The 10,544-nt window shown below is 59.5% G+C and overlaps 1 protein-coding gene across 1 annotated transcript in view; it reads left to right on the top strand.

Annotated features, from left to right (window-relative positions):
- The first annotated feature begins 3,681 nt into the window (after positions 1–3,681).
- Positions 3,682–10,544, top strand: part of LOC107287272 (sodium-dependent serotonin transporter-like) — a 7,939-nt gene continuing 1,076 nt past the window's right edge. Inside the window, exons 1-12 of the mRNA XM_015815764.1 lie at positions 3,682–3,877; positions 5,161–5,295; positions 5,605–5,824; positions 6,035–6,173; positions 6,316–6,450; positions 7,465–7,568; positions 7,898–8,025; positions 8,516–8,628; positions 8,991–9,122; positions 9,587–9,686; positions 10,047–10,147; positions 10,501–10,529. Of these exons, the coding sequence (XP_015671250.1) occupies positions 3,682–3,877; positions 5,161–5,295; positions 5,605–5,824; positions 6,035–6,173; positions 6,316–6,450; positions 7,465–7,568; positions 7,898–8,025; positions 8,516–8,628; positions 8,991–9,122; positions 9,587–9,686; positions 10,047–10,147; positions 10,501–10,529 (1,532 nt within the window). The remainder of the gene's footprint in view (positions 3,878–5,160; positions 5,296–5,604; positions 5,825–6,034; positions 6,174–6,315; positions 6,451–7,464; positions 7,569–7,897; positions 8,026–8,515; positions 8,629–8,990; positions 9,123–9,586; positions 9,687–10,046; positions 10,148–10,500; positions 10,530–10,544) is intronic.

Below are 10,544 nucleotides of genomic sequence, written 5' to 3'. Positions count from 1 at the left end.
TGGGGCGAGGAGGGAGATCGAGGGTCCCTGCGCCCTCCCCGACTGCGCCCTGGTTGGTTCCCTTGATTGGGGTTTGTGGAGCGAACTGGGCAAGGCCAAAAAGTTTCTTTCGAGGTCAGCCTAGTGTTGCCCCCCCCTGCCCAAGGGGAGGGCAGCCCTTCCTTAACCCTCATTTTGGGGAGCGCATGGGCCAAGCACGGCCTTTCCCCCTTCCTCTGCCTGATTCTGGAGCGGATCCCAGGGAGCGGATCCCGGGGACCAGACAGGCGGGGCTGCAGGGGAGGGGCAGGGACAGGGCAGCCCCCCCCAGTAATTCCAAACTTGACTCTCCAGGTATCTGCAACCCCTGAGGGCAGGCAACCTGTGTCAGGACAGGGCAGGCATATCTGGGGGAAGGAGATGGGGGCTTTCTTGCCCTTTGCCCTTCTCAGCTTGAGTTGCTCAGTGCCCCCCCACCCCCCCTCCACTCACTTCTCCCAGGCAAATGCCCATCCGCTTGGCCACACCTGTCAATCCCATCGCGTTGCGTGAAGGAAGCCTCCGCCATCCGGGGCTGGTTGGGCTGAAAGGCAGCTGAGCTGACCCGGCCTGGGCCCAGGCTGACCGGGGCAGAGCGTTCCGGGGGCGTCCGAGGGTTTCATGCTCGGTGAAATCCCACTGAGCCCAGCGGGGGGGAAAGAGGGCATCACCTCCCCGGCCTGCCCCTCTGAGTGACACGTTCAGACATGGGCGCTGTGAGGCTGAAGGGAGACGTGAACATCCGGCTGACAGGTGGCAGAGGAGAAGGGAAGGCAGCTGCCCAGGCGTGGCTGAATGGCCGGCTGCTGCCCAGGCGTGAAAAGGTGCTGCCTGCGCCGTAGCAGAGAGCCCTGGGCATCTGCGCAATCAAGCCACCCCTCGGTGGGGCTCCGCTTCCTCTGCTGGTCCAGGGCTGCCAGAAAGCAAGGCCGCTGTGAGCATCCGGTGGAGCAGAGGGGCGGGGGAGCCGGTGGCCGGCAGTCTCCAGATGCTTCTCTGCAGCTTCCGGATCCCCAGCAGGGTCCGAGGAGGGTCCCCGACTGGAAAGGCAGCTGCCCCTCTAGGCTTCCTTGCATGGACGCCAAGGACAGCCCATCTAGCCCAGCCCCCAAGGCTTGCCTGACAAGGTGGTTGTGCAGGAGAAAAGCACCAGCAGTCAGCAGACGTGAAAGAGCAACTCATCCAGGCCTCCCTCCAGGCGTTGAGGGTGCTCCGCCACTGGAGGTTTTTCAGAAGAGATTGGGCAGCCATTTGTCCTGAATGGTCCAGGGTCTCCTGCTTGAGCAGGGGGTTGGACTAGAAGACCTCCGAGGTCCCTTCCGATTCTGTTATTCTGAAAAGGGAGAAAGCAAGCTCTCCTCTGGCAATCCCTGCTGGGCCAGGATGGGACCCAGTTCTGTGAGGCAAAAGACCCCCAATGNGCCGCCATCCCGCTCGCCCGCTCGCTGCCCGGCTGGCTGGCTGGCTGGCGGCGGGGACGCAGCTGGGAGGGCGGGCGAGGCGAGGCGAGGCGAGGTGAGGCAACGCCCCGCCGCCTCCGCCGCTACGCGCACCGGGCTGGGCAGGCGGAGTGGGAGGCGGAGGCGGAGGCGGCCGGGCCCCTCCCCCTCCCTCCTCGCCCGCCCCGCCCCGCCCTCGGGCCGAGCTCCCCGCGCCCGCCGCCCTCGGTGCTTCGGTGGAAGAGGAGGCGGCGGCGGCCTCGGCCTCCTTCCCTCCTCCCGACGGCCCCCCGAGGCTGGGGCGAGGAGGGAGATCGAGGGTCCCTGCGCCCTCCCCGACTGCGCCCTGGTTGGTTCCCTTGATTGGGGTTTGTGGAACGAACTGGGCAAGGCCAAAAAGTTTATTTCGAGGGCAGCCTAGTGTTGCCCCCCCCCCCGCCCAAGGGGAGGGCAGCCCTTCCTTAAGCCTCATTTTGGGGAGCGCATGGGCCAAGCGCGGCCTTTCCCCTTCCTCTGCCTGATTCTGGAGCGGATCCCAGGGAGCGGATCCCGGGGACCAGACAGGCGGGGCTGCAGGGGAGGGGCAGGGACAGGGCAGCCCCCCCCAGTAATTCCAAACTTGACTCTCCAGGTATCTGCAACCCCTGAGGGCAGGCAACCTGTGTCAGGACAGGGCAGGCATATCTGGGGGGGGCAGGGCGGAAGGAGATGGGGGCTTTCTTGCCCTTTGCCCTTCTCAGCTTGAGTTGCTCAGTGCCCCCCCACCCCCCCTCCACTCACTTCTCCCAGGCAAATGCCCATCCGCTTGGCCACACCTGTCAATCCCATCGCGTTGCGTGAAGGAAGCCTCCGCCATCCGGGGCTGGTTGGGCTGAAAGGCAGCTGAGCTGACCCGGCCTGGGCCCAGGCTGACCAGGGCAGAGCGTTCCGGGGGCGTCCGAGGGTTTCATGCTCGGTGAAATCCCACTGAGCCCAGCGGGGGGGAAAGAGGGCATCACCTCCCCGGCCTGCCCCTCTGAGTGACACGTTCAGACATGGGCGCTGTGAGGCTGAAGGGAGACGTGAACATCCGGCTGACAGGTGGCAGAGGAGAAGGGAAGGCAGCTGCCCAGGCGTGGCTGAATGGCCGGCTGCTGCCCAGGCGTGAAAAGGTGCTGCCTGTGCCGTAGCAGAGAGCCCTGGGCATCTGCGCAATCAAGCCACCCCTCGGTGGGGCTCCACTTCCTCTGCTGGTCCAGGGCTGCCAGAAAGCAAGGCCGCTGTGAGCATCCGGTGGAGCAGAGGGGAGGGGGAGCCGGTGCCCTTGTCCTTCCCTTCTCCGGCAGTCTCCAGATGCTTCTCCGCAGCTTCCGGATCCCCAGCAGGGTCCGAGGAGGGTCCCCGACTGGAAAGGCGTCCTTGCATGGACGCCAAGGACAGCCCATCTAGCCCAGCCCCCAAGGCTTGCCTGACAAGGTGGTTGTGCAGGAGAAAAGCGCCAGCAGTCAGCAGACGTGAAAGAGCAACTCATCCAGGCCTCCCTCCAGGCGTTGAGGGTGCTCCGCCACTACTCCAAAAAGTCTTCTCTAACCCGTCGGTAAACAGGACTTACCAGGTCCCAGAGGACGAACTCGTCCCCCAACCTGATCTTCTGGAGGCTCCAGGGAAGGCTAAGACAATAAGACTTTTCCCTCTTTCGTTCGAGAGGAGACCGTTAGGGACGACCCGGTCCTACCCTGGGTCAAGACACTCCGTTTTCTGGGGGTTACCTGTCCCTAGCAGGGGCTGACCAGGGTCTCCTGGCTCCTGAACCAGAGTTACGTCTGCGCAGGTTTGGGACCCAGCAGGGTGGAGAAGCACAGCGGCCCTCCTGCTCGGAGGGGCTCAGGCTGTGGGGCTGAAATGGAACTTCAAGCTGGGCAAGCCCCATAGCTGCCCCAGACCCCCATCCTCACTCAGAAGAAGGAAAGGTCACCCACCTATTTTGCCTTGCAGGCCCCGGACAGAGGCTGCGCAGCTGTGGGTGTGGGCAGACCCACGCCCCACGCCCACCTTGCGCCTCTCTTGCTCCTGGAGCCAGACAAGGGCAGGAATGGGGGGGGGCTCCTCCTCTGTCTCCTCCCCCCTGCCCTTCTCCCTTTGAAGTGAGCAAACCTTTCCAGCGCCTGTGCACTGGCCCTCCTCCCGGGTGTGCCTGCCCTCCGCCAACTTCTTCAGCCCAGACCCTGCTGGGGTGCTGGGGGAGATGTCCGCTTCTCCCACTGCCTGCCTGGCCAGGCCGGCTGGCTCCGAGACCCCCCGGGCCGGCTCTCTGCCTGACCAGAGGGACCCCCGGGACACCTGGAGCAAAAAGGTGGATTTCCTTCTGTCCGTGATAGGATTCGCCGTGGATTTGGGCAACGTCTGGCGCTTTCCCTACGTCTGCTACCAGAATGGCGGGGGTAAGGAGGGGTCCGTCAGCTGGGCACGGATTTGGGGCAGACAGAGGTGAACTTCCCACCCTGAGCAAGGAGCCCCTTCCCCTTCCCTGGCAGCCCTCAAGGGGGTTATAATTCTGGGTGAGGGTCTCTCTGCTTCCGTTCCTTCCTAGAGATCACCTTCTTCTCTGCCAGTGCAACTAGGAAGGCTGGATTTTAGAATGGGGAAGAAAGACCCAGAAAAATGGGGGGGGGGTGTTTCCCAATGAAATCCTAAGCATGAAAGTGTCAATGTAGCTTCGTTGGAGAAGTCTGCCACTGTAGGAAGAGTCTTCTGTTCTTCTGGAGAGTTTCCTGGGTCTGAAACCTCCACGCAGACACACACAAATATTTTAGTTTCTGGATAAAGGTAGAAACAGCCGCCGCTAAGGCTTTCTCTCTTTTGGGGATGGGGAACTGTCCATGGTATTTATTTTCAACCTCACTGAAATGCATTGCGGGGACACACACACACACACAAACAGACATTGGTAGGCAATAAGGTTTCTCTTTGGCCCCATTGGAAGAATAAAACCTGAAATATGGCACTGCTTAATGCAGATCAACCAAAATGTGGTAAAATTGCAAACAGGTTTTACCATTCTAAAACAAATTCTGGAAAAGCGTAAGAAAAGGGACCGAATGCCCTGCGTAAATGAGCGAGAGAGAAAAAATCCTGAACTGCCATTTCCAGTTCACCTCTGGGAGTTGGTGGGGGCCCTTCAGAGTCAGTTTTATTCCAGGCAGAGAATAGCCCCCCACCAGAGCAAGGCAGTTCTGACGCCCAGCCAGGGTCTTGCCTGGAGAGCTGCATCTTTCCGAATGTCTTCCCAGGATACGGGTGGCTGTTCCCCTTCCTCGCTGCTGGGTGTCTGTGCTTTTCAGCTCGTCTTTTTAATTTAACTTGCACCGGTTTTCTGTTTTGCCTTGGCTGTGCTATAAGAATACGTGCCATGATTGTACATGTTTCTAGACCACATGAATGCAGAGAAATCAGAAGATAGTGTGGATCCCTTCAACTGTGAGCAAGTGGCTGCTGGAGGGCTTTAAGAAAAGGAGTGGTTGGGAGGAACTGGTGGGGACCACTCCTTTAAAACAGACAAAAGGAATTTGTTATGCACCTCACTGGGAGAACCCAGGCAGCTTCATGAAGCCTCTTAATGTAACGACTAGTTGAAGTTGGCTTTCCCCAAGAGAGATGGCGGAGGTGAGGGCAAGTGGGGGGGTGGTGAGCCTGCCGGTCAGCTCTTTCTCCTTTGCTCTCCTAGGAGCCTTCCTCATCCCCTACGTGCTGATGGCCATCTTCGGAGGGGTGCCCCTTTTCTACATGGAGCTGGCCCTCGGGCAGTTCCACCGAGTTGGAGCCATTCCCATCTGGAAGAACATCTGCCCCATCTTTAAAGGTAACCAGCCAGCTGAACGGCAGAAACTCTTCCAAAGGGGAGGAGGGCAGGACGCCTGCAGGCGGCTGCACGGCTGCCTAAAGATTTAGGATCCCTCAAGGAAGAGGGGGCTTGAGGAGGTCAGGGCTCCCCCCCCCCGCAGATGAGAGGCAGTCTCAATGCTTTTCCGGAACAGGGTAAGTGAATCGGTGCTTGAGAGGAATGGAGGTTAAGCGGCCTCTGGTTGGTTTCCACGAGGCGCCTGGAGATGAAGAGGGCTGGATAAAGGTCTGGGGGCCGCCTCTGCCTGTCCGTCTTCTCCTTCGGCAGGCATCGGGTTCGCCATCTGCGTGATCAACCTGTACGTGGCTTTCTACTACAACACCATCATCGCTTGGGCCCTCTTCTACTTCTGCTCCTCCTTTGCCCCCACCCTGCCCTGGGCCAGCTGCAGCAACCCCTGGAACACCCCCAGCTGCCTCAGCTACTTCGATGCCGGCAACGTATCCTGGACCAACCTCTCCAAGTCCCCCGCCGAGGAGTTTTACATGTAAGGGGGGCCTGACAGGAGCCAGCTGACTTGGGGAGCAGAGCCAGGCCCGGTTTCTTAGGTGGCATGGCACGAGCCAAGACTGCGGGCACTGGATGGAATTATCCCCACGGGCGAATTTTCTGGGATGCCTCCTGGGACTCTTGGCCAACAATGGCGCTTCTCCCGGCGCTCTTTCCCTCTCTGACCCAGAGCTTCTCTTTGCTGCAGGAGGCACGTCCTGCAGGTGCAGAATTCGCACGGGCTCTCCGATTTGGGGGAGATCCGTTGGCAGCTGCTGCTCTGCCTCTTCCTTATCTTCACCATCGTCTACTTCAGCCTTTGGAAGGGGGTCAAGACCTCCGGGAAGGTGCGGGCTGCGTGGGGCCTCTGCCTCTCTCCTGCAGCCAGGAGCCCCGTTGCAGTGTCTGTGGGGCTCTGGTCAGGGGTGGGGGGATCCGCTTGGCCGAAATCCTGCAGCCCCCCCCCTCACAGCCTGGTTCTCCCTCCAGGTGGTTTGGGTGACAGCCACCCTGCCCTACATCGTCTTGCTCATCCTGCTGATCCGTGGGGCAACCCTCCCAGGGGCCTGGAGAGGGATTGTCTTTTACCTGCGACCCGACTGGCAGAAGCTGAGGAGCGTGGCTGTACGTTTCTGCACGTAGCTTTGTAACTGCCAGGCTCTTCTCCCCAGGCTGAAATTCAACAGGAGCTGTACTAGAGAAGGTAGCAAAAGGACCCGGGATCTAGAGGCAGAGAGGGGCTCGTTCCTCTTCCCTATGTGGGGCTCACGGAAGGTTTCCATCCAGCCATCATGCAGGACGGACACACCAAGCATCCCAATTTCAGTGCACACAGAGATCTGGCTTTTCCCAGCAGGAGTCAGTGGAACAAAATCACTTCTGCTGCGTCGGGAAGCTGACCCAGAGCAGTGGGGGCCCACCCGCAACTTTGGCTGGCCCAGCAGTGGCCCTTCTCCAATTCCAACACAATCCTGACTATTCCAAGGGGATCAGAAGGAAGCCAGACCTTCATTCTCCCTTCAGTACTGTTGAGATCTACTTGATCCCAGATTCCCTGCCTTTACTCCAGTTAGCTGCCTCCCCACAAGGGCTTGCTGGGAGCTGTGTGTGAAGGGCCACTCTTTCAAAGGGCCACTTGCTTAGGCTCTGCCCCCCCCCGTGGGTCCTCCTCCCCACCCTTCCCTCTCCTGCAGATCCACAAGAAAGAGGCCCCCAATCCAGCAACTCCCCCTCCTCACATAGAAGATCAGAAGGCCAGTTAGGGAGGGAGGGAGGGGAGGGGGGAGCCGCTCTTTCCCCCTTTGCTATTCTTTGGCACCCTTTGAAATGCAAATCAGGAATTGAATCACACATATCATTTGCCGCCTGCTGGGAACTGATTAGGGCGTCCAATTGACAATGGACTTCTTGCCCATAATTACCTCTCCCAACGCATTGATGCATTTTCATGACCGCCAAGGGGGAGGCGGAGAGGGAGAGATTGGCCAGAACCTCCAAGGGGCTTCTTGGTGCCCTCCTTCGGCCTACCACACCTGTCCCAGGTGAGCACCTGCCTTGCAGGAGCCCATGCCAGCCGGAATACGGACCTCTTCCCTCCAAGGGGGACCTTATGGCTCCACTGTGCCTTCCTCTGCTCAGGTGTGGGTGGATGCAACTGCCCAGATCTTCTTCTCCCTGGGCCCAGGATTTGGAGTCCTTCTTGCCTTGGCCAGCTACAACCCATTCAACAACAACTGTTACCGGTGAGGGTTCAAGGCCCAGCAGCTCTGGCTTCTCCCCTGAATTGCTCTGCTGGGTGGCTGCACGTCTGGGCGGCTGATGCTGGGAGGGGATCAGCCTGACCGGGCTTTCCAGGGTGCCAGGGCGCCGCTTTGCACCTGTGCCAGGTGGGAGCCCCAGGTGGGTTGCTGGGCTGGGGGGCAAAGAGGAGTGCAGGGCTGCAGAAGAGGGCAGTGCGCGGATCCCAAGGTGGAGAAACTGAGTGGGTCCCAGCTATCAGCCGGCTGCCTTCTTTCTCAAGGAGGCTGGCACATCCGCCTGGGGGACTCACGGCTCTGTCACTCCTTTCCAGAGACGCCATCCTGACCAGCCTGGTCAACTGCTTCACCAGCTTCCTCTCGGGATTCGTCATTTTCACCGTCCTGGGCTACATGGCCGAAATGCGGCACATGGAAGTTGCAGACGTTGCGAAGGACCAAGGTTTGTGATGGCCTCCTGGGGGCCTCAGCCGCTCCCCCCCCACGGGGGCCAAAGGGGCTGCAACAGCTTCCTCCCCTGGTGAGGACCAAGAGTGGCCCAGTCCCTGGGCTGAGCGGGCAACGCTTCCTCACCTGCTCAGGGAGCCCCGTTGCTCTCAGGAGAGGCTTGCCGGAGATGACCTAAACCAGACTTTACTGAATTAAATCTGGATTCAAGGAACGGGGCACTCTCAGCTGCAAGGGGGCTGGCTTATGTCTGGCTCCCTGCTTTGGAGAAAGCCAGCCCTGCACCTCGGTCCCGTTGTAGCCAGCAGGTCCCGCTTGGTCCCCTCGCTGCACCTACCCAAGAGTTTGTTTGGGGGTGGTGGGTGGCAGGGAAGGCCCCAGGGAGCTCTCTCGAGAATGCCATGCTCCGGCACAGCCTCCCTCTGGCCCATCGGCTGCGTGCAGAATCAAGCCTGCTTGTGGTGCCATCCCAAGGTCTCTTCCAGGGCCCAGCCTCCTCTTCATCACTTACCCGGAAGCCCTGGCCAACATGACCGGATCCTCTTTCTTTGCCGTCCTCTTCTTCCTCATGATGATCACGCTGGGACTGGACAGCACGGTAAGGCCAGGCCAGGAGACTCTCTCGGCTGCTGTCCTGCAACAGGGTCGGGCTCCATGTTACGTGCTGCCTGAAAGCTGCTTCCTGATGTACCTTACTATGGCTCTCGCCCATCCATTTGTCTTAAAAAAGAGGCCCCATGTGGAAATATTTCCAAGGCAGAAATTGTGGAGAAAACAGTCTGCACCTCCCAATTTGCTTTCCAAGCAGTCTGCTGTTTCCTCTTCAATGTCCACAACCTTTTCGAAGGGCAGAACTGCTCTGAAGTGAACGGAGCAGCCCTGCGTGTCCAGACCTCCCCAGCAGAGTCCCCAGGGCATTGCCTCTGCCTCAGACTGGGTTCTCCTGGGGGGTATCTGCAGTTTGGGGGCCTGGAAGCCGTGATCACTGCCCTGATGGACGAGTATCCCCAAGTGCTGGGCGAGCATCGTCAGCTGTTTGTGCTGGGACTCAGCGCCGTCTGCTTCTTGGGCTCCCTGGCCACCCTGACCAATGTGAGTTATGGGGACAGCGGGCATTCCTTGACCCCTTGATCTCAGGGCCAGGCCACACCTCTCTGGTTAATGCAGAAGAAAGGCCAGCTGGGATATTGGAGGACCCTGAAACAGCTGCAGGCAGAGGGTGGCTAACAGCACTTCTCCTGTATGTATTTGCAAGAGACAGACTATATTGTTGGTTGACTATTTGTCCCGCAAGGTAGAGAGTGTATTTTGCTCCTATAATGGGGGTGGGGTGAAGCAAGATGGAAGCCCCCAAGTGAGCTAATTGTGGGACTCCCCCCTACTAGAACCCACCACAAAAGGGCAGAGCGGCACCCTAAAGGCCAACCACTGCGTTGTGGTATTGTCCACCTTCAGGGGCTGCTCCTAACCCAGTTCTTCTGGGGGCTTGCAGCCTATCAGAGCCCCCCTTCCCCTCCCAGTTTCACAGCAGGCTCTTTACTGGTGTTCCAATCCAGGGAGGTCCCTACATCGTGAAACTCCTGGAAGAGTTTGGGGCTGGTTACTCCATCTTAGCTGTGGTGTTCCTGGAAGCCATTGCCGTCTCCTGGTTCTACGGTGAGGAGATGCGTTGTGGCCCCTGGGGGGGGAGGGGAGAGACCCTCTATAAGACCTTCAGTGCCACCTTCCGAGGCCAGCTTGATGCACCTTTTCCCAAAATTGGTAGAGGGACCGCCCCTTTATGGGTCTCCTTCAGAGAAAAACCCGGCAGAATTCCTTCCCATCGTCTCTGCAAATCTTCCTGCTCCTTTCCGACTTTAAAATCAACATCCCCTTTTGCTCTGGGCATTTCTGCCCCCGACGGCCCGGGGAGAGGGCCCAGCTCCTTAAAGGTCACTCGTGTAGACTTGAACGTTTGGGCTTTGCCAGAACCGAAGCCGGCAACCCAGCGACGAACGGCTTGGACTTCCTTCCTAGGAATGCAGCAGTTCTGCAGCGACGTGAAGGCCATGCTGGGCTTTGGGCCGGGACTGTACTGGCAAGTGTGCTGGAGAGTGGTCAGTCCAGCCACCTTAGCGGTGCGTAACGGGCCCTTCCTCCATCACGGCTTCTTATGTCGCCCGCTGACTCGGGCTGAGACACAAGGGGGGGGGGCGTTCGCAGCCCCTCCCAATGCTTTTGACTGAACACCCCCCAAATGTGGGGAAGAGCGAGGGAGCAGGAGGAAAGGCGTGGTTATGCCCCGTGAATTAGGAACAAAACTTGGCCCTAAAAGAAGAGGCTATTGGGAAGGACAAATGTCCCCTTGGGTGGAAGAAAAGAATTTTATGGTGGGGAGGGGGGCTTGTAAAGCAGACAAGACGGGGAGGGGGCCGCTGGGCATCCTGCCGGACCTGACTTCCTCCTCTTCCTCCCCCCTGGCTCTGCCCAGTTCATTCTCATCAGCTCCCTCCTGGACCAGCCCCCCCTCGTGCT

This window comes from Protobothrops mucrosquamatus, unplaced genomic scaffold (genome assembly GCF_001527695.2).
Source record: "Protobothrops mucrosquamatus isolate PMUCROS unplaced genomic scaffold, P.Mucros_1.0 scaffold374, whole genome shotgun sequence".
Taxonomy (NCBI): Eukaryota; Metazoa; Chordata; class Lepidosauria; order Squamata; family Viperidae; genus Protobothrops; species Protobothrops mucrosquamatus.
This window is presented reverse-complemented; position numbering and strand designations above follow the sequence as displayed.